Source organism: Bactrocera dorsalis, chromosome 1 (assembly GCF_023373825.1).
Source record: "Bactrocera dorsalis isolate Fly_Bdor chromosome 1, ASM2337382v1, whole genome shotgun sequence".
NCBI classification, from domain to species: Eukaryota; Metazoa; Arthropoda; class Insecta; order Diptera; family Tephritidae; genus Bactrocera; species Bactrocera dorsalis.
The window spans coordinates 31,070,034-31,093,699 of NC_064303.1; the positions used below are offsets into that span (position 1 = coordinate 31,070,034).

Sequence of the window (23,666 nt, forward strand, 5' to 3'; positions counted from 1 at the left end):
AATCCAGTATTTCTAATACGAAATAAATAACCAATATCAACAATTTTGCGTCCCTGAACAACTCTTAGAACTCAATAAGCATTTAACTCAGTCCAACACACAGAAAAAATTTAAACTACTGAAATAAATAACCTTTAGGAATGCTGCTAAGTAGATAGTTGAGTTTTTTGAACAGAAACTTTGGCATTTCGATGATTATTAATGCAATAATGAAAATAAATTAAAATTAAAAAATTTATTGAAACTTTAATCTCATTTTATTTTCCAAATCGGTTTGTGCGTACTAGAAATATGTATATATATATATATATATTATGTATTTAAAGTCTTTAACAGCTTTAGGTACGTAAACCTCAACCGTCTTATATAGTATTTTAAAGGAATTCAGCTAGAATAAACTTAAGCTGTAATAGTTTCTTATCAAACAATTATCGTTTAATCGATAGAAATTCGTCGAACCTAGTGTAAACAATTTATATTTACAAGTGTTATACTACATAATGTTATTATTCTACCAACTAATTCTAACAGCAAGATAACAATTTTTACATATGATTGTACGAAGTAATAAAAAAAGTATAGTTGATCTTTAGTTGACAAACTTTGTGTGAACAAAGAGTGTACTAAAAACTAACGTAACAAAGTTTTTTTATTTTAATAGAAAATGCTTAAACTCTAGAAAACAGGCAAACATAACCTCACAAAAGAGGCGACGCGTTCAACAGTGATTAAATGCGCTTAAAAACGCAATTCGTGAGCATTGATTTTTTCATAAATCTCCGGTGTCAGCATTTCATAGCGGCCTTTCGGCGTCTGATAGTAAATTGTATCTTTAATGGTAGTAGGATCGAAACCCTCCTTTTGCAAGTCCACTTTGCGCAACTTAAATGTGCCGGTCATATCGATTTTGGTGAGGAAACGTAGAAATTGTGGACGCGCATACGTAGGCAAAACCTTCGCCAATTTCTCGGCGAACACCTCCAAATTCACTTCGTTGTTAGGATCATAAATAGCAGCCATGCCAGCTCGTCCCTCGGTATGTGGTATGGTTACGCCGTAAACAACAGTATCCTTATAACCTGCAACATTGCTAACCTGCGCCTCCACCTCGCTAGTCGACACATTTTCACCCTTCCAGCGGAATGTATCGCCGGTACGATCTTTAAAGAACAAATAACCGCGTTCATCCGCAACCAAAAGATCACCGGAGAGGAAAGCCATATCTCCTTTGTGAAATACGTCGTGTACGATTTTCTTTGCCGAAGCTTTCTCATCCACATAACCGAGAAATTCACGTGCTGAATTACCTTTAACAATTTTACCAATAAATACGCCAGGTTCGTTGGGTTCACATAGTTGACAGAGGCCGTCGGTGCCGCGTATTGGCTCACCGGTATCAGGATCGGCACGCAGTATTGAGATGGGATATACTTTCGGCAGTATACGTGAGACGAAACCAATCGCACCGACTGTGCTATCATTATTCATAATATTTGCATTACCCTCCGTAGCGCCATAGAATTCACCTACTTTGGGTATATTGAAACGTTCGACGAATTGTGGCCAGATTTGCGGCCGCAAACCATTGCCGAAAATGAGACGCACTTGATGGGCGCGATCGTTGGGGGATGCTGGGGTAGCGAGTATATAACGTGCCATCTCGCCAATGTATTGACCGACCTGTGGATAAGGGGAAAAAGTGTGGATTTTATTATGGAATAAACGACCAATATGTGCCATTACTTAAATGGAATGGATGGATGAACGTATGGATGAGTGTAGTTAGGAGAAGGTCAAGCAATTCTCCATGAGTTAAAGCAGAATTACTTAGCGTTCAATTAATAAAGTTAGATGATATGAAATATTTGCAGAGTATGGAGCCTGCCGAAAACTTCAAGTGCTTAATAGAAGGCGTTACTACTTACGGTAGCCTGGAATTTGACACAATCAGCAAAGTAGCCGGAGGCGGAGAACTTCTTGCGTATCGCTACGGTAGAACCAAATAGAACAGACTGACCCATACTCATAATGCCGCCGGCAGTATGATAGAGTGGTAGTGGTGTATAGAAGATATCGTCCTGACGGAAACCCATGGTATAGTTAATGCCAGCCGCAATGAAAAGATAGCTGAAACGTTTATGAGTAATTGAGAGTTACAAGCCACAAACCCTTTTTAAACTTACCGCGCGTGTGAGATCACCGCCGCCTTAGGCAATCCAGTCGTACCCGACGTATAGATATAGACCAGACGATCATGATGATTGGCGCGATCCGCTGTGGTCGCTACTTTACGTCTCTCTACCGTTTCCAGCAATGTAGTCATATCACGCGCCGTTGCGATTACCTCCCCATTTGCTTCATTATTGAATTGATATAGCGGCACATCAGCGGGTATATCATTACGTACATCTTCTACGGCATCTTTGAAACCTTCACCGAAAATCAAGGATTTACAGTGCGCCACAGTAATGCTGTGTAAAAGTGATGGGCCACGCTGATTGGTGTTGATCAATGGTGTGATAACGCCGATTTTCGACAAACCCAACCAAATGCCGACGAATTCAGCGCGATTCTCTAATAGCAAGCCGACCACGTCACCCTTGCGAAAGCCTTGTGCATGAAAGAGGTTCGCAACGCGATTTGAAAATTCATCCAATTGACGAAAGGTCCATTGTTGTGTCTCGCTGATTATCGCATATTTATTTGGATTCTGTTTGACTTGCATTTGGAATATGTCGGCGATGGTGAGATTTTCACGTTCATATCTTTTGGTTAGACGCAGCAGCTTAATGTAAGCCCAGAGTGCGCTGAAATGAAAGGAAACGAAAGTGCGTGCGTAAAATAGAGTTCGAGGGCAAAGTTTTTTCTATTTTTCATACGATTTTATGAGATAAAATTAGTTCAAAAATCAAGTGCTAAAAATAGTTAGTTCTTATTTTTTAATTTATATTAAGATATTCAAGTAGATTAGCATAACAAAAACAAACGTGTCGTCAAATTCAAAGATCATAAATTCTTCCACAATTTTTTGCGAACTCCTAATTCATAGCAGAACAAAACTTCGTAGATAAGCAATTACCGAATCCCAAAAAAAATATACTTTAATAGTTTAATCGTACGATTTTGCTAAGCGCACAACTAACTGAATTTTATTTTCTGATTAGCATTTAAAAGTCACAAACACCTATGCAACGCTTTGACGCGATCATTTGCTATTTGCTTACTTTCTGAGTTTTATACCCTTTGTTGCTGGTACGATCATTGCACTTTGAACCGTGTTGACCCAAGTGAAGTGCATGCTAAAAAGACTTCGTAAATACATTTACTCAAATTACCTATGGGATAATCTTATCGTTAAGGGTTGTAAATATTTGTTTGCAGTTAAGAAAAGCTAAGGAAACAACTACACGGGAGTTCATCTATTGTTTTACAAAACTTTAAAAAATACCCCTGAATGAATTATACGCCTAACTTATGTTTTTTCTATATGGTGCTCCGATGCTCCAGTCTGTGAACATGAAAGGAGCTGATAAAACTATTATTGTTCAGGAGTGTTATGGAATCTGATAGTTGTCGGAATCAGAATTGAAGCCGATCAAAAAAAGAAGTAGGTGTCATGAATTCAGATATTATGATAGGGAAGACAGGTAAATTTAATTATGATGCCAAAAATTAGCGCGATCTGTCAAACAGTGTGTTTACAGCAGCTTTTTATGTCAGTCGACCTCAGCTCTCGCGTCGAATTTGTTTTGATGTCTTCAATTAACTCAAAACGGTTTTCCCGAAGCGGTTCTTTGAGTTAGAAGCATATCCAGAAGTCACATGGAACTAAATCAGGTGAATACGGTGCTTTCTCAATGATATTTCTTGAGTGTTTGGCCAAAATTTAACAAAAAAACTACTACTACACTAATATCAAAAACCGAGGCCAAACCCAATAGATAATATGTTTTTAAGTGACAGGCGTACCAGAATCCACCAGCCTCAGCGGCATGCACATCGAATTTGAATCATGGAGTGGAAACCAATTAAAAAAGGTTCATGTAGTGACTATCCTTTCTTATGGCCCCACTAAAATAGCTGAAAAGCCAATAAAAGATGATTATTACAATCAATGCCGCCTACAAATACGTACAAGGACCTAAGATTATCGTCAAATACTTGAAACTATGTTTTTTTTTTATCACCAAAGGCCTTTTCCAACATTCTGATCGTTTTGGCACCAGAAATTTAAATCCCCACACAAAATTTAATGGAACTTCTTTGTTGAATGCACTTTATGTACACTACCCTAATGATTGTGATCTGTCGTACCAACCTAGAAAAACAACATTTCGACGAATGGGTTTCAGCACGAAATTTAAATTAATAAGTAAGGAAGGGCTAAGTTCGGGTGTCACCGAACATTTTATACTCTCGCATGATAAAGTGATAATCGAGATTTCATTATCCGTCATTTACATATTTTTTATTTTGCTGTAAAATTAATTAGAATTAAATTCTGAGAGATTTACCGATATTTTCGATGAAAAATTAGGTTAGGTTAGGTTAGGCACTGAGTTCTTCGTGTTCGATATCAGGGACCTTGAAAAGTTATAGTCCGATCACGACAATTTTTCCACAAGGGATACCTCAGCTCAAATACCGTATTTGTGTAAAGTTTTATTCCGCTATCATCATTGGTTCCTAATGTATATATTATACAGAGAAGGCATCAGATGGAATAGCAAATTGTGCATTGTGTAGCAATTGTGAACCGATTTCACCCATATTTCGAACATATCATCAGGGTATTAAGAAAATATTATATACCGAATTTCCATGAAATCGGTCGAGTAGTTCCTGAGATATGGTTTTTGGTCCATAAGTGGGCGACGCCACGCCCATTTTCAATTTAAAAAAAAAGCCTGGGTGCAGCTTCCTTCTGCCATTTCTTCCGTAAAATTTAGTGTTTCTGACGTTTTTTGTTAGTCGGTTAACGCACTTTTAGTGATTTTCAACATAACCTTTGTATGGGAGGTGGGCGTGGTTATTATCCATTTTTGAACTGTATATGGAAATGCCTGAAGGAAACGACTCTATAGAGTTTGGTTGACATAGCTATAGTAGTTTCCGAGATATGTACAAAAAACTTAGTAGGGGGCGGGGCCACGCCCACTTTTCCAAAAAAATTAGATCCAAATATGCCCCTCCCTAATGCGATCCTTTGTGCCAAATTTCACTTTAATATCTTTATTTATGGCTTAGTTATGACACTTTATAGGTTTTCGGTTTCCGCCATTTTGTGGGCGTGGCAGTGGGCCGATTTTGCCCATCTTCGAACTTAACCTTCTTATGGAGCCAAGAAATACGTGTACCAAGTTTCATCATGATATCTCAATTTTTACTCAAGTTACAACTTTGGTATATATAACCCTATATCTGACTCTTTTAGTTTTAGGACTCACAAACAACCGTTATGTGAACAAAACTATAATACTCTCCTTAGCAACTTTGTTGCGAGAGTATAAAAAGTCTTACTATTTTTTGCCCACAGTAGTACACCAAGAGGTTTTTCACAGTCGGTATCATATGCGATATTGCTTGACGAGAGATAGCTTTGTGGCTCAAGTGTGAACCCATAATTCACCATAAGCATGTGCAATATATAATTTATTTCAATGAAACCATTTAATATTTTTACGACTTTATTACAGACATTATTATAATACTTACATGACTTATTGCAGGGCAATGCATTTCGAACTCAATAATTTCGTATTTACTTTAGATAAGTAGTCATTCACAAGTACATTCACCTAACGGCGGCATACACACAGTATACATACCTTCATATAAACATATAAATCTTTAAGTGGTTAATGTGTAACGCTTTCTGATTATATCTACAGTTTTAATCGGCGGCTTATGCGCCTTATAAATAAATATGTATTTGTGTACTTACATATGTATATAAAAGCGAATGTACCTACATACATAAATTACATGAATATGTGTCATATACTTGTAGGTCAATGACTGCCGCCATTGAAAGTGAATGTTTAAAATATAAATAAATTGCTTTCGTTAATGAGTGCAGAAAGCCATAAAAAATCTATTAAAAATAGACATAGGTCGGATGTAAAGGAACTTAAAAATGTTTAAGTATACTTCATATAGTACAAAATTTTATTACTGTTATTTTTACTGTTACTGAGGAGATGGAAAATTAAAGCACAAAAAAATGACTTTTTGGTCGGGTAAATACACTTAAGATGCACTTAGCCCTAATTAACGAAATAAATAACTATGTATGTATCTACGAAACGGGCTCCAGTGTATAACAAATAGGTAAATTCTACAAGTCACTCACCAACCCCGTTCTGTTATACGCTGCAGAGGCATAGGCGTTGACATCATCGGATGAGTTGATCTTAAGGGTGTTCGAGTAAGGATTTGCAGAATATTATTGGTTATTTGCGCATTGTCAACAGAGAGTACCACAGACGATGGAAACATGACATAGTTCAGCGAATCAAGAGACAGCGGCTGCGCTGACTAGGTCATGTTATCCGATTGGAATACTCCAGCTTTGAAGGTTTTCGATTCAGTGTCCGCCGGTGGAAGCAGAGGAAGAGCTTCCCTTTGTTGGATGGAGAAGGACCTGACTGCACTTGGTAACTCGAGTTGGCGCCAAATAGCGAAAAGAAGATACCACTGGCGTGCTGTTGTTTACCCTGCTAGAACCGCATAAGCGTTGTCTACGCCAGTAAAGAAGAAAAACATAAGTCAGGGCCAAGAGTAGACTGTGAGAAGACAAATAACTTTCATACGAGTATATTCTCAGTCTACAACAAAAAGACAAGTTCCTTCCTTATTGGCTCATCAGCGTTGTAGTTTTTTTAATTAAAAAATATCATAAACTTTTGTAGTATATATAGTAGAAAGCCAAAAAGCCTTGATGTGTAAGATTTAATAACATCATCAGTTTGCCAAACTGACGTTGTGTCATATCTTCAGCAGACAATTGTTAGTGGACTCTGGATAGAAGCATGGAAATCGCTCTAGTGCTATCTTGACAAATACTCGTGGACTCTGGATAGCAGCATGGAAATCGCTCTAGTGCTATCTTGATAATTTCCTTTAAGCACGTCTCGATTTAAGACCTCTATAATATAAATAAAATGACAAGTCTTTAATGGTACTTGATGCACAACTAACATAGTACATATGAGATTGTGCAGGCACATAAAAGAATGTCAATATTTTCACGAAAAACTGAAAAACAGGGTTTATAATGCTATTGACCTAAATCTACATAGGCGGCGCCACTATTATTAAATTCAATGTTTTTTAGAACAAACATAACCAGTGAGACACAGGCTTTTAAGTGCATCGGTTAAGTATCTTCCTTATAACTAATATTATGATCCATCAGTTGACTTTTATTGAACATCGTGAGTACGAGTATTCGTTACTTTGCAATATACCGTTTACTCAGCGAACTCAACAGCAATATGTTTGAACGTGTAAATACATCAATAAAGCTATAAATTCCCATATATATATTGTATATTGCTGCAATAAACCACACGTCATTGCATAATATGGAACTCATATATAAAATGCTAATTCAATAATTTTTCCGGTCTACCGGTAAAGAAAAAATAAAAAAAATGGAAACTTGTAGTTCAGCGTAACAAGTAATCAAATCAACTACCGGTACACTAATGGATTCATGGATTGATATTGTGGTTATAGAATTATATGACTGTGGGTATTATAGAGGTATGTATAATATTTATGCGAATTGTTGAAATTTAATATGCAAGTGTGTGCATGTCATCTAAAACTTATATACCTTATGTAGATATGTATAGGTATATATATTTTTATACCCCGAACAGGGTATATAAGTTTGCCCAACTTCTTCAAAGTCTCTCAGTTTTTGTTATCCATCGATCTGAAACTCTACACAGGTCCATTTCTCCCCAAGAAGCTGTTCATTTGTCGGAAGTGACGATATCGGATCATCAATCGACCGATGAAAATAAAGTTATTGTGTGGAAAACTTTTATTTTATTTTACAAGATATACTAACGAAATTTGGCATGAACAATATTACAATCTCCGAATATATTGTTCAGAACGGACTTCTAAAGTAAAAAATTGTCATACAAACTGACCAATGTAAATCAAGTTCTTGTATTAAATAGTTTTTATTTGGAAACGCTAGTTTCTCCAAAAAATTGTTTAAATCTGATCAGCTATCCGAACTGTTCGTCAAATTTAAGTTCTTGTATGCAATCCTTTTTTATTGGAATAAATATCTCTACGTAATTTGACGTAGGTTATTATCCAAGGTAACATAGAATTTTCGATCGGATAACTAAAGTATATAACTGTCGTATCAAACTGGTTTTGAAAAAATCGATTTTCGATAGTTTATATCTTTAAAAATAACATACTACAATTTCAACCCAATAACTCAGTTAGTTTTTGAGTTAAAGCCCTTTAACGGGTGGCCGCTCAGTTAAGGTTTCAAGGTAAAAAAAAAGAGTTTTTTGCAAATTTATTTCTTATATATGGATTGAGTAATTTTATTCGAACCTTTTGTACATAATTGACCAAACTTTTGAAAATACAGGGTAATTTTGTTTTTTGAAATTAAAAAAAAAACATCACCATTTTGTAAATTTTTTTATCACCATTGTACGGAGAATATCTTCTAGTGAATGGAGGATTTTTTTATTTTTAAGTTTCAATCACGGAAAAAACCGGAATCACTACAGCAGTGGGGAGTCTTTGTTTTTAGCGCCGCTCATACTCAAAAATTAACGGGTGATCCAAATAGAGGTACTGACGTATCGAACGACTAAGCGCATTTTACGTCAAGACTCAAAATTGAAAGCGTACAAAACACAGTTTGTACAAAAACTGAAGCCGCTCGACCTTTCCAAGCGACATCGCTTCGCTGTATCAAGCAGAACCGACGTTTTCGAGCCGATTTGGAAAAAAATTTGAACGTACAAGGTATAAAAATAAAGCACTTGTATAGAAAATTTTTTTATTTGATAATTTTTCTTGACGAAATTTAGGGTAGATTATTGTCCTAAGTAACGCTAAAATCTCACAACTAATTGTGCAGATCGAACTACTGGAGCATATACATAGCTGTCATACAAACTGAACGATCAAAATCGATTTCTTGTTGCACACTTTTTTTTATTTGGGAAGGGTATAACTTCAGTGCAACCGAATTTACCGCCTTTCCTTATTTTTATGTAAACACATGACAAATACAACGAAGATGCACTTAGTCAATCACTTGAAAATATATCTGGAATTGCCTATAAAGCAGCAAACCACATATTATTTCTCTAATTACCGCAAGCAATTGTAATTGAATTTAAAGAAAATATCGATGTATTATTTGCAAATGGTTTTGCACTCTAAGTCTTCTTTGCATGCAATTTTCATAATAGGTTATTTTGTTGTTTAAGTAGAAATTTACTTCCTACTAAGATTTATAAATACAAAGCTAATATATGAAAAAAAATTTAGAATGAGTATAACCAAGTCTGTTATGATTTACCCACTTAGCGTTTATAAATACGAAAAAATACATATATGCATGTATATATGTATGTATATATATTTATAGTTATTTAAACATGTATTAATATTTAAACAAATTCAAACAAAAGACGCCTCGAAGTTTCGTCTCAACTTCGTCAAGGTTGCTGCAGCATAACAAACTGCTTTTCGACGATTTTCATAACCGAACCACCAATCTCCGACATAATCAACAGTCAAGCAGCTAGATACTTCAAGAAAGCTGCACGAAATGCGCAAAAACCAGTTTCATACAAAAAAAAAATGGCGATTAAGGCAGAAATATAGATCTCAGTGTAGTTTTATGACACAGAAAACCTCAATAACATGCATGTGAATGTATGTATAACAGTAAAATATGTATGTTCAAAGGTCGAAATAATCTTAAACGCATTGGGTCGATATTTTTCGCTTTTTTCAATGCAAACTAAAGTGTAAGCGAAAAATGCAAGTTAACAAAAATTAAGAGAATAATACAAAATTATTCTTTAGAGAGAAAAAATTGAATAATAGGAAACTAGTAGCAAAGCTTTTAATTCAACAAAAATACGATAGTATAATTTTATTAAAATTTGTATTGATAAAAAAACAAGAAGCATTGTTAACTACAGGTATACCGAAGCACCACCCTTTACAAATTAAAATAAAGTCCATAAAAGAACTAGACTTTGATCGCTCAGTTTGGCAGCTATAGAGGTCCGATATCGCGGATTCCAACAAATGTGCAACTTCTTGAAGAGACAATCTCGACACAGACAAAAACTGAAGCATAATTCGCATATTTGCAATGAGTAAAGCATGGCTAGTTCGACTCAGCTCGTAACGCTGATATTTTTTGTATATAACGGGTGATCCAAGTAGAGGTATTTTTTCAATAGCCTTTGTGTTAAGCTGTCATGTTTTTTTTGTTCGGCATTTCATCACGGAAAGATTTATGCCCGAACATATGTTTACTATATAACGAAAACTCACGTTCTCTAAAGAAGCTGTTTCGCGCGCTTCGCTCAACTTATGGTCAATAAAATCGGCCTACTGAGCGTACTATTCGCAACACCATCACCGATCTTAAGACCCAGCATTCATAATTGGATAATATTCGACCGAATATGCCATGTCCAGCACGCAGTGAAGAAAATATAGCAGCCATAGCTGAGAGTATACACGAAGACCGTGCAGAGTCGATTCGGCGCATTTTAGGTCGAGATCTTAAATTTAAGCGTACAAATTACACCTTGTGCAGAAACTGAAGCCGTCCGACCTTCCCAAGGGACATTGCTTCACTCTATGGTTTTCGAACCAAATTTTGTTCAGTGATGGCTCAATGGGTATGTAAACAAGCAAAATTACTGCATATGGGACGAAGAGTAAATTGAAGAAATTAAAGAGCTGCCATTTCATCCACAAAAAAAGACGGTTTGGTGTGGTTTGTGGGCCGGGTGAATCATCGGTCTATATTTATTCAAAAATTATACCGATGAAAACGTAACCGTCAATTCCGACTTTTATCGCGCCATCATTACCGACTATTGAGGCTCGTGATCTCGGCGACATTTGGTTTCAACTAGACTGCACCACCTCCCACAGATCGCCACAAACAATGGATTTATTGAGAGAACACTTCGGTGAGCAGATTATATCATGTTTTGGGCCGATTGATTGGCCACCAAGATCGTGTAATAACACACCTTTAGACTTTTCCTGTGGGGAGATGCCTACAGTTTATGGAACCGATCCAGCTTCGATTCAGGCCTTGGAGCAAAACATCGCGCGGCATATCCAACGCAAGCCATTGATTTAATAAACTCGCAATTAATAATCAGCCATATGAGTTGTAGAGTTGCTTTTTTAAATCTCAATTTTAAACGAACGCTCAATACTGCCCTCAATTTATCGCATTTTACATTCATCAATATAAATATGTATATACTTCAAAATACTATACGAGTATATAAGCTAAATTGCCGATAGTGCTTAATTAATCAGCGCCCATTACATATATGAATATATAAATATGTAAATACTAATATATACACATATACATACATATATACATATGCACATATATTTGCTAGCGATCACCAACAGTACGCAATGTAATGATTGAAAGTGACAATAAAGTGTTGAACGAAAATGAAACAGAAAATGTTCTTCAAGCGCCAAATTTGTACGTAAAACAATTCTGTAGGTCAGTGGTGGCGTCCGGTACATTGAACGGTAGCCAGCAAAGCTTTGTGATTTTACTTCACTTTTGCTTTTGGCATTCCTCTACTACTACTTACTTTTTTAGTTTTGTTATATTTTTGTTTTTGTCATATTTTTTGTTTATTTTAAGTAGCAGTTCTATGTTGAATTTTGCATTCAAAGCGACGGTAAACAATTAGAATTTTAATTACTTGGAGTTATAAGTTTATTGTATAATATAAAAATTATATATTCATACACATACATATATACTTGTGTACATATAGACAGCATGTATATCTGTATTCACACATATACAAATTTGAATAAAAAAAAGTTTAAAAATAAAATTCAATCAGGTATAAATAAGAAGAAAACTCGTACCTGTTTTTGTATTTATTTCGAAGTTCGATAAGCTATATATTAGGTAGATGGGGGCTAAGGGAAGTATTGATTCGATTCAGTTCTTTTGTAGAACACAGACATACAACTATCAGGAAAGGATTCTCTCTGAATTTCAATTATATATCTCACACATTGACCAATATTTTCGGTAGAAAGTCAACTATAGGTATTGGCTCATAACGGGTGATTTTTTTGAGGTTAGGATTTTCATGCATTAGTATTTGACAGATCACGTGGGATTTCAGACATGGTGTCAAAGAGAAAGATGCTCAGTATGCTTTGACATTTCATCATGAATAGACTTACTAACGAGCAACGCTTGCAAATCATTGAATTTTATTACCAAAATCAGTGTTCGGTTCGAAATGTGTTTCGCGCTTTACGTCCGACAAATTTTGTTCAGCGATGAGGCTCATTTCTGGTTGAATGGCTACGTAAATAAGCAAAATTGCCGCATTTGGGGTGAAGAGCAACCAGAAGCCGTTCAAGAACTGCCCATGAATCCCGAAAAATGCACTGTTTGGTGTGGTTTGTACGCTGGTGGAATCATTGGACCGTATTTTTTCAAAGATGCTGTTGGACGCAACGTTACGGTGAATGGCGATCGCTATCGTTCGATGCTAACAAACTTTTTGTTGCCAAAAATGGAAGAACTGAACTTGGTTGACATGTGGTTTCAACAAGATGGCGCTACATGCCACACAGCTCGCGATTCTATGGCCATTTTGAGGGAAAACTTCGGACAACAATTCATCTCAAGAAATGGACCCGTAAGTTGGCCACCAAGATCATGCGATTTAACGCCTTTAGACTATTTTTTGTGGGGCTACGTCAAGTCTAAAGTCTACAGAAATAAGCCAGCAACTATTCCAGCTTTGGAAGACAACATTTCCGAAGAAATTCGGGCTATTCCGGCCGAAATGCTCGAAAAAGTTGCCCAAAATTGGACTTTCCGAATGGACCACCTAAGACGCAGCCGCGGTCAACATTTAAATGAAATTATCTTCAAAAAGTAAATGTCATGAACCAATCTAACGTTTCAAATAAAGAACCGATGAGATTTTGCAAATTTTATGCGTTTTTTTTAAAAAACTTATCAAGCTCTTAAAAAATCACCCTTTATATTCGGTACCCAGGGGCTTAAACTGTTTTTGTTGGATTTGGACTGCAAGAGTATAAAAATAAACACAAAAAATCATTAACTTCTGTCGCACCAAAGCTCTAATACTCTACAGAGGCGAGTTTCTTAAAACATGAAAGGGTATAAACAAAATTTTATCTTGATCATGGTCGTCCAGTTTGTATGGCAGCTATGTATATGCCATAATGGCCCTATCTGAACAATACGTCAAAAATTTTGTAAAGTTATCTCGTCAAATAGAAAAGTTTTCCATACAAGGCAGCTATGCTATAATAGTTCGAAGGGAACGTTGCCTTGGACGAAAATGCATGCTAAATTTCGTGAAGATTTTGCTTGATCAGTTTGATATCAGTTTATATGACAGCTTTATGCTATAGTACTCCGATATAGGTTGTTCAAACAAATGAGCAGCTTCTTGAGGATAAAAGACCTGTGCAAAACTTTAGAGCGATAAATAAAACTTTTAGGAACTATTTCACTATTTCGCTTATATGCAGATGCATATTGACAAATATGTATGTATGATAATTAGAAAACAACAAAAAAAAAAAATAATAAAAAAATAATTTAACCAAAAACTGTACAGTTATTATACGTATATTCGTAAATCTTCCCTCTTAAACAGCTAATTAGTGTCACAGTGTTATTTGTATTGTGTGAGGCAGTAAACAACAAAATTTAATAAGTGCCTTGAAATGCATTTAAAAAATATAATAAGTAATGAAAATAAGTATATGCAAATAGTCGTTATATATGTGTGTATGTATAAATGTGTATGTTGTATGTATTCCATGTATATGCATATGCATTATATATGTATATGTTGCATTAGTTCCCTTATTAAAAAGCCATTTGCGCCTCTAGCCAATTAAAAAATTCTCATTCAGCTACGTGAACAACCGAAAATGGTTGCCTAAACGCTGGTCAATGGACGCATCACTTCCGTACTACACAACAAATACGACCAACAACCTCGCTGGCGCAGACGCATGCGTCGTCACAAAGCAAAGCACAGTAAAAATAAAATAAAAAATAAAAAAATAGTTGCTTGTTGATTCATTAAGAGGCAGACAAGTGAAGCGCGATGGCACCCAAAGTTTGCAACGTCATTGAGCGACACGCTTTTAATACAAAATGTGCTTTTCCACAACTACTAACACAAATACTTATGCATACAAACATACATCGACATAAATATGTAGTTTAAATGCATGTGTGATAATAGAGGAAGTAGGTAATAGCACCAGCGTTAGTACAAGCTAAGTTCGTATGGCCATTACTAAGCATTGGAGACAAGCCAAATTGCCCGTCATCGACCCCTTATCCACACTTTTTTATGAAGTTTAGCCATTTTTATGATTTTATCCACAAATGTAATTCAAGCTTCGATTTTACTTTTAGTTTGAGTCCCACTTAGGCTAGCCAACCGGCTACGTTGATTCCATTTCAATTGATTTTGATTATTTTTGTTTTTGTTTCACTTTATTTCTTTAATTTGTATGCAAGTTACCGCTTGACGTTGTTGGCTAGCATAGTTGTTTTTGTACCGTTTACCTTGAACCTCAAAGGGTCGTACGTGCGCTAGGTCGACTTAGATGTGTAATTTTATCGACTTTAAAAGTGCAACCAATTTTGTATGCATGTATATTAGGGTGTATCATTTGTAACCAACTTTTTTTTTCAATTATAAAACAAGCGAAAAACTTTCAAGAAGGTAAAATACAAGCCTGGTAAATTTTGGGTTTAACATGCCAACAAAATAAAGGAATTGGTGCTTGATAATCGACGATTAACAGACAGAGATCTTACAGGGATCGTTGGAATATCGAAAGAAACAGAGAAAACCATTTTGAAAGATCAGTTAGGTCTGAGAAAAGTGAAAACTCGATTGTTTCCTAAATCACTAAATTCTTTCAAAAAACAGCGCCTTGTTAACGTCTGTGAAACAATGCTTTCCGACCACCAGCATAGCATGGAGCTTATTATTACTTCTGGCGATGAGTCTTGGATCTATGCCTACGACCTGAAAACAGACGATCAATCGACCGAATATCGTGGCAAAGATGAGCCGAAGCCGAAAAACCCACGTCAAAGTAGGTCAAAAATCAAGGTTATTGCAGAAATTGACTTTAACAACTATTTCGAGGATTGGAAAAAACGTTAGCACTAGTATTTTGGTGCCAAGGGGGATTACTTTAAGAGGGGCGAGAGTTAAGAATTTTAAAAGTTTTACTCTTTTTTGTTCATAGTAGCACATACATGCAAACAAATTTATGGTATATTCGCAAAAAAAACAAGAAAATTTTATTTATTTATCAATATAAATATTTTATTTTTATTTTTAAAATGAATGTACTTTTGTTTAAGTATATAAATAGTCATAAATATATATTTATTTTAAGTATTTTATTTATCTTTGCAGAAAATTGCAATTGTAAAGTGCATAAAGCGTAAATATTTTGCATTGAGAAAATCATTTTTTTATTTTTTTACTATTTGTTGCGTTTTATGCATTTACTTATACTAAAAACCTACTTATTATTTCATTCACATCAGTTGAGTGCGCTTTTATTGTAAATGCGACTATTGTTGAACAATCAAAGCCTAACTCAACTGATCTTGCTAGTTCACACATATACATGCACACATGAATACTGCATTTACACACGTGCAGAGCAGGTAACAGACTATTACTTGACTGATTGATTAAGTAACTGATCAGCAGAGCGATTACTTTGTAAATTATATTTGCAATTAAATTGAGTAAAAATAAAAACATGTTATTAAGCAAAGAAAAAAGGAAAGAAAGCATATAATCAATGAAAGAAATTATAAACAAATCAAAAACTGATAATTAATAGATAAATATATAAGTAAAAATAAAGTAACAATAAATAATAATAAACGAAATATAAATGAAAGCAAGAATAATAATCATACAACAAAACAAAATTAATAAAATCTCATATTAAAAATGCAATAAAAATATAAGATAATAATAAAAAAAATGTATAAATAAATACACAAGGAAAAAATTTAAAATAATATTTAATTTAAAATATTCTATTTTTTTATTTTATTTTCTTAATGTAAATGGTTCGCTTGCTTCCGTTCTTTAAATTTGGATGTGAAAGATTCACCTCGCTCAGGTCGACCTATCGTTGAAAAAATCGATCAAATTACGGAAAAGATAACCAGCCATGACATCGCTAAGGAACTTAACATTCATTATCAAACGGTCTTGAACCATTTAAAAAAGGCTGGCTAATAAAGGAAGCTCAATGTTTGGGTAACGCATGAATTATCTGTGAAAATTTTAATGAACCGAATTAACATCTGCGATTCTTTGCTGAAACTAAATGAAATCGAAGCATTTCTGAACCTAATGGTAACATGAGATGAAAAGTGGATCAAATACGACAATAATGTGCGAAAAAGATAATGGTGCTGGTCGCAAAACCAGGATTGACGCCTCGAAAAATTATGCTGAGTGCTTGGTGTGATTGGAAAGGAATCATCCACTATAAGCTGCTTCGGCCTGTTCGAACGATTGATTCCACATTTTACTGTCAACAACTGAAGAGATTGAAGCAATTAATCGAAAAAAATGGCCAGAACTGTTCAACAGAAAGAGCTTCGTCTTCCATCAGGACAACGCTAGACCACAGACATCTTTGATAACTCGGCAAAAACTGTGGGGGCTTGGCTGGGAAGTTTTGATGCATCCACCATATAGCCCTGACGTTGCACCATCGGACTACCATTTGTTTCGGTTAATGCAGAACTCCCTTAATGGAGTAAAGTTGGCATCAAGAGAAGTCTGTGAAAATTACTTGTCGCAGTTTTTCGCTGAGAAACCAGAAGTTTACACTGATGGAATAATGTCTCTAGCGGAAAAATGGTCGACCAAAGTGGTACATATTTGGTTCATTAAAGTTCATTATAAATATAAAAAAGTAAGTTTAAGTTTGATTAGAAATACAAAAAAATTTTTCGACTATTTAAGAATACACATAGAAGAACCATATCATCCGTTGAATATTTTCGAAGTTACAAGCAAATTTGAAATCGACTAAGCCGACTAGTTTCAAATTTTAACAAATAAACAATTTAACACCAACATTTTGGTCAAAATTCGTTTTTTTTTTGAGAAATCGCCATTTTGTCAAAAAAATGTAATTGCTTATTTCTGCAATTAATTTCTAGATTTGGCATTACTTTAACGAAATCAGTTTGGTTTTTAATTTCAGAGGTTCCAGTTCATAGATATAGTGGTCACATCTTTATTTAAAGGAGATCAGCTGTAGTCCCTTTCAAAATTAATATTTTTACTAATACTAAGCCTTAAAATACAGTTAAAAGATACCATAACAGTCTATTTTAACCGAAAAAACATTGTCAAAATATCTCTGCCATCTTGTCAAATTTTCAAAAAAACTTGATTTTAAATAACAGGAGTTTAGAAGTTTTTTTTATGTTTCATGTTTCGGAAGCTTAAGACTATTACCAAGAAATCGACTACGTCCCACCAGCAGTGGTGCATTCAACGGCGCGTCCAGGGCAGAGTTTTTAAAAATACATACATATATTATTTTTCGTCTATATCAAAGTTTAAGAATTAATTATTGAAATAAAAAAAATTGTGTTCTGTTCTTCAGTAGAAGATATATCATCTGTCTATATATTCATATATTTATTAATGAAATTATTGTATTTTTATAGTAAGGCATTCATCAACAAAGACTACAAATATTTTTCATTGCTCAACATTACTCATACTTGTATATGTATGTATAGTATATGTACATATTGGGTATATCAATAAAATTTATATATATATATACATACATATGTATATCAACACAACTTATGCATTAATGACGTGTTGACATACTACTACTAGTAAGTACCTACTCTTTTGTTAACACAGTTTATATGTGCATGCATATGTATGTATAAAAGAGTCAAAGTACAACTTTCTTTATTTTAATATCAATGTGTCATCCAAAACATCATCAAAGACTCGAGATAAGAGTACTTAATTCTTTATTAACATTACTCATTTACATAAATATTAATATATACATATAACAGTGTTTATTCATTAAGTAAAATGTAAATAGAATAATATTTATAAATAATTAAATTTTGAACAGCTGTTGGTGTGAATTTGGGAAGTATATAGAAATACAAATATATAAAACATACTAGAATTGAATACACATGTTATGTACATATGTACATTCATAAGTATGTATATATTGTAGCACTTAGATGGTAGACTTTGAAAAACCCGTTTTACTGGAGAGTCAACTTTAAGTGCAAAAATATGGCAAGAATGAAGTATCACAGCAATTATCCCAGATACATACATACATATAATCTTAATGACATCTATACATACAATATATAAATATGCGTCTGTGTATCGGGTGATCCAAGTAGAGGTACTTTTTTCAATAGCCTTTTTATCACAAGCCACGCGTAAGTCGCGTCAAGCTGTTTTTCATGAAAAGACTTACGCCTGAACAACATTTACAAATAGTTCAACTTCATGACGAGAATTCACGTTCTGTAAAGAATGTGTTTGGCGCGCTCCGCTCAACTATTCAAAAGATCATCACCCATCTTGAGACCCAGTATTCATTATTGATCATAGACTACGTCAAACACGCAATGAAGAAAATATAGCAGCCGTAGATGAAAGTGCACACGAAGACTGTGGAAAGTCGTTTCGGTGCCGTTCGCAACAACTCGGACTGACATATGGAACGACTTGGCGCATTTTACGTCGAGATCTTAAATTTAAAACGTACACAATATACATAGCTTGTATTAGAACTAAAGCCGCTCGACCATCTCAAGCGCCATCGCTCCATTCTATGGACTCTTGAAAAGTTCCAAGAAGATCCGACGTTTTCGATACAAATTTTGTTCGGCAATGAGGCCCGTTTCTGGTTCAAACAAGCTAAATTTTCGCATTTGGGACGAGGAGTAACCTAAAAAGATTCAGAAGCTGTAATTCCACCCAAAAAAAAAAAACGGTTTGGTGTGGTTTTTGGGCCGGTGAAATCATCGGTCTATACTTCTTCAAAAATGACGTCAGTGAGAACGTAACCGTCAATGCGACCGTTATCGGGCCATGATAACCGATTATTTTATGCCTGTAATTGAAGCTCGTGAATTCGGCGACATTTGGTTTCTACAAGACCGCGCCACTTTCCACACATCGTGTCAATCAATGGATTTATTGAGAAAATACTTCGGTGAGAATATAAATTCTCGTTTTGAGTCGGTCGATTGGCCACCAAGAACGAGTGATATCACACCGATAGACTTTTTCCTGTGGGTATATGCAAAGTCTAAAGTCTATGTGGACAATCCTGCTACGATTCAGGCTCGAATGAGTCATCGAGAATTGGATTCAGCTCAAACATTCCCCATTAAATTTGAAGTTTCTGCATTTTTTCTTAAGAAACATAGAACCTCGATATGGATCACCCTCTATATCTATATTCTACAGCTTTTTGTAAAATTGTATGTTTTAATGAAACCTTCTTTGACTTGAGTTAGGCAAGTGCAGCTGTATGTACATATGTATGTATCTACAAAAGTAGAATTTACAAAAATATCTAAAGCCAATACACGCAAAGACCAACCATAACATTTTGACTCTTTGGACTCGGTTGCAAGGTGTCAGTCATTGTGACACTTTTAGTCGTAACCGCTAATTGCAAAATCAACAACAGCTTCACCACATTAGTTCATACATATGTACATGTATATCATACGTACCAATGTAAATAAAAGATGTATGTAGGTCGAAGACAAATCAATTGCGCAGCCACACACATATACTAACAGCAAAGTTAATGCCTTTTTGGTATACTTTTTCATTTGCTTTCTTCTTAAAATTTACACATACTATATCGAATGCACACCAGATACTTGGGAATATTCTTCCAAAATTTTAAGTTGATCCGACAAATGATTTTCGAGATTTGTAAAATTCTTTTAACTCAGTGTAATCGACATCCAAAACTTTAAGCGCATTTTTTTCGAAAAGTCGTTTTCAGAGTCGATGAGAAAATTTTTTCCGAAATGGATAAACCGATCGATTTCAAAATTTCACATGATTTGCTTAGATATATTTGTTAGGTAATAATTGAAGGAATAAGATTTTTGATAATAAGTTCGAGTTTTAAGCCACACGAATCGTAAATCTTTTCAAAAAAATAACTTTTCTTGGAAAGCTGCCATTTTGACAAAAATCGAAATTTTGATTAATTTCGATGATTATCTGTATTTATTTATATTTATAATAAATACATATATATATATATTTTTTTTGTAAAAAGTCTTCCTAATAGGCAGAGAAAATTTCAGGAGTACCACCTACGAGGGGTCACTATCCTTGTGTATAGTCTGGCTTTGTCCTGATGGAACACAATAATAAATTTATTGTTTTTATTATATACAACGCCTTCTCAAAAAATCGCAAACGCGTTTTTTTAACTTGAACGTGGATATAATGCTGCTACATAAACATGAAGCTGCAATTATGTTATTATAGCAGAAATCAACACTATAAACTACAATATTGAGACATGATGAAAGCAGAAAATATACATACATACATATATACATGTTTAAGAAACGTGTTGAGAATTCAAGCTATGGTTAAAAAATAAAATAATATCTGAGCTCTTTTTGTTGTATGTGTTCAAAACCCGTAGACCGATTATGGAGATTTACTAAAAATTTCACGTCTTTGTGGGATTACGTTATTTACCAACATCTTAATGAGTCGAAAATATATTAAAAATAAAGTATAGCCTAGTTTGAATGGAAACCCTTAAAATTTCACCAGAATTAAGAACTTCAAAAGAATCAGTGTTCTTAATACCACATGGTAAATTTAAGGAGAGTATTGAATCACTATTTAAGGTTTATGGGCAAACAAAGAGAGTAACTAAAAATAGGAAAATATGAGCCCAAAAATATTGTGGAATTTTTAAGACGAATGTATATTTTTCAGAAAGATTCCGTGGACTTTAAAGATATACTCAATTTTTCGCAATGCGTTCAATATTTCTCGAGCCTATTAGTAATAAATCGTGTTTTTGAAAGAAAGATATTAAATAATGGGTTTCCTTTATTATTTGTTTAATTTTTCGTTCGTGTTTCTACAAATATCGGAAGAAAGTCAAAGAAAAACTGGTTTAGCTTCGAAGAAAAAAATTCAAAGTAGGGATTGGGGCAAAAACTGCTAGGAACCTTAGTGAAAAATTCATCAGTTCCTAGAAAATGTTAAAAATTGTATACAAATACAAACAAATAATACATTTTTACTAAAAATCGCACAATTTTAAAATTTCTAAAACTTTTTTTCGTCGTATCGCGAATTTACATACATATATAAACGTCCATATTGATCATGCGATTTGAATTACAAAACATTTAAATATATTCAAATATGGAACGCGATCCATCAATATGACATAGTAAACGTTCAATATATGTATGTATATCAAGATCCTGGGGCGCGGTCTATATATATTGAACGTGCAGCAGCCGTTTTATAAAAGATTATATCTAATAAATTCGACCATCTATAACAAACAAAATGTACGAGTAAATGGTTTCAATGTCACTAGTTGGTCAAAAAAAAGCGAGAAGAGGAAATTTGATTGAGAGTGTGATCAAGAAATATAAAAACCAAACATGTGAATTACGCGAATGTATGTATGTATGTATGTATGTTCGTCTGCTTATGAAAAGCTTTCTAAAGCCCCAATAAAAAATAACGTTACGACTGCGTATTCTAGCATAGAAATGTAAGATATTTTTGGGATTGCCGAATATAGAAGTAAACAAAACTAAAAATTTTCTATGTTTCACTAACCACAATACTGTTATTTGTTGTTAAATATGTGTAATAAAAAGTGTACATATTTATAAAAACAAAAAGGTTTAAGCCTTTTGGCATTGCTTCCGCTAAAATATAAACCTGTTATGAGTTTATGTATTTTATTTAAATAATTTTCTTCTGTTGTCTATACCTACTTTATAACTTTTAGACACAACAGAAAAAACAATTTTTTTTAATAAATATGTGCACATGTTTGAAAACAGTGGGCATTGTAGTGGTGCAACTCACGTCAGATCACGCTTCGATGTTACAGCTGCAATGTAAAACCAGCGCCAGCCGACTTTCGTCACCAATACAGCGATCAGCGTGACAGCTACTGCCGGTGCAACCGTAACAAGCCAATTCATTGCGATTTTTGTTTTGTTTTCAAAATCAATAGTTTTCCACCACTTCTTAACCGGTTAAGACCAACAACGCTAAGAGTGATTGTAGAACGCACTTTCGAAAATATTCAGACGCGTACTTTGAACGAAAATTCAATACGCGAAATATGTCTGAATAATTAAATTAATTAACACCACGAACAAAACGCACATCTACGGCATACGTTGTTCGTACGATACGTGGCCAGATGGACTAACTAACACGCAAGTCAACGAAAAATATTCACCCGCCTTTGGATTGAACGAGCGAACCGCGCACAATGGCGTAACAGCAACGACTGAAGCGCACAGAAACCAAACGCGACCATAGTAATGAACACAAAATAATACAAATTCTGACGTATTGCTTCGCTCGCATTTATGTTTGTTCCTATGCTTGACAGTATCTCACATATAAAAATATTATGTGAATGAATATAAAAAATAAGAAATATACAAAAGATAATGTTAAGTAAAGTGTTCCAAGAGTTACCATACATCTATTATTCAATATAATTAACACTTTTGTACTTGTATTCGTGCTTGGTCCGCAATTCCAAATGTTCCAACACGCATTCACAGCCTCTGTGGAGGTCTTCCACCCCCCGTTATTTAGCAACCCATTTCATTCAAGAAGAGTCAACACAGTTAGTATTGGTATTGGTGTTATTCTCACTCTCTGCCTCTCTCTCTCTCTCTCAATCAGTTCTCAGCGACCTTTACTTTTGGGCATTGCTCTTTATCGCTCAACAACTTCGCTCCACAACGATCTTTTCAATTTTGCATTAATAAATATTTGCTTTGAAATTATCAGTGGAGCATAGAGAAGTGCTCCCCACTGTATTGAATATGTTACGCTCACAAGCATTCAACAACATGTGGTATTCACAAGTGGTTGGAAAATTTAATGCCAGTGATATAAGATCCAGTAAATAAAAATCTATAATTTTGGCATTAAGGGGTTATATCCACTTACAGAATAGAAAAATTGTGTTTCTGAGTGATTTTTTTCTGGTGTGTTAGAGGAGGCGTTTTACTCCATAATATAGTC

The 23,666-nt window shown here is 34.5% G+C and overlaps 1 protein-coding gene across 2 annotated transcripts in view; it reads right to left on the reverse strand.

The window, feature by feature from the left end:
- Nucleotides 1-220: 220 nt before the first annotated feature.
- The window catches only part of LOC105232940 (long-chain fatty acid transport protein 4), a 30,571-nt gene continuing 7,125 nt past the window's right edge, over nt 221-23,666 (reverse strand). Inside the window, exons 1-4 of one of the 2 annotated variants that reach the window (XM_011214849.4) lie at nt 22,482-22,925; nt 2,184-2,807; nt 1,926-2,127; nt 221-1,680 (exon numbers count right to left, since the gene is read on the reverse strand). In XM_011214849.4, coding sequence (XP_011213151.2) covers nt 739-1,680; nt 1,926-2,127; nt 2,184-2,807; nt 22,482-22,600 — 1,887 coding nt within the window. In that variant the 5' untranslated portion in view covers nt 22,601-22,925 and the 3' untranslated portion in view covers nt 221-738. Of the gene's footprint in view, nt 1,681-1,925; nt 2,128-2,183; nt 2,808-22,481; nt 22,926-23,666 lie in introns of those variants that run through there. The other variant, XM_049451213.1, reaches the window with a different exon arrangement.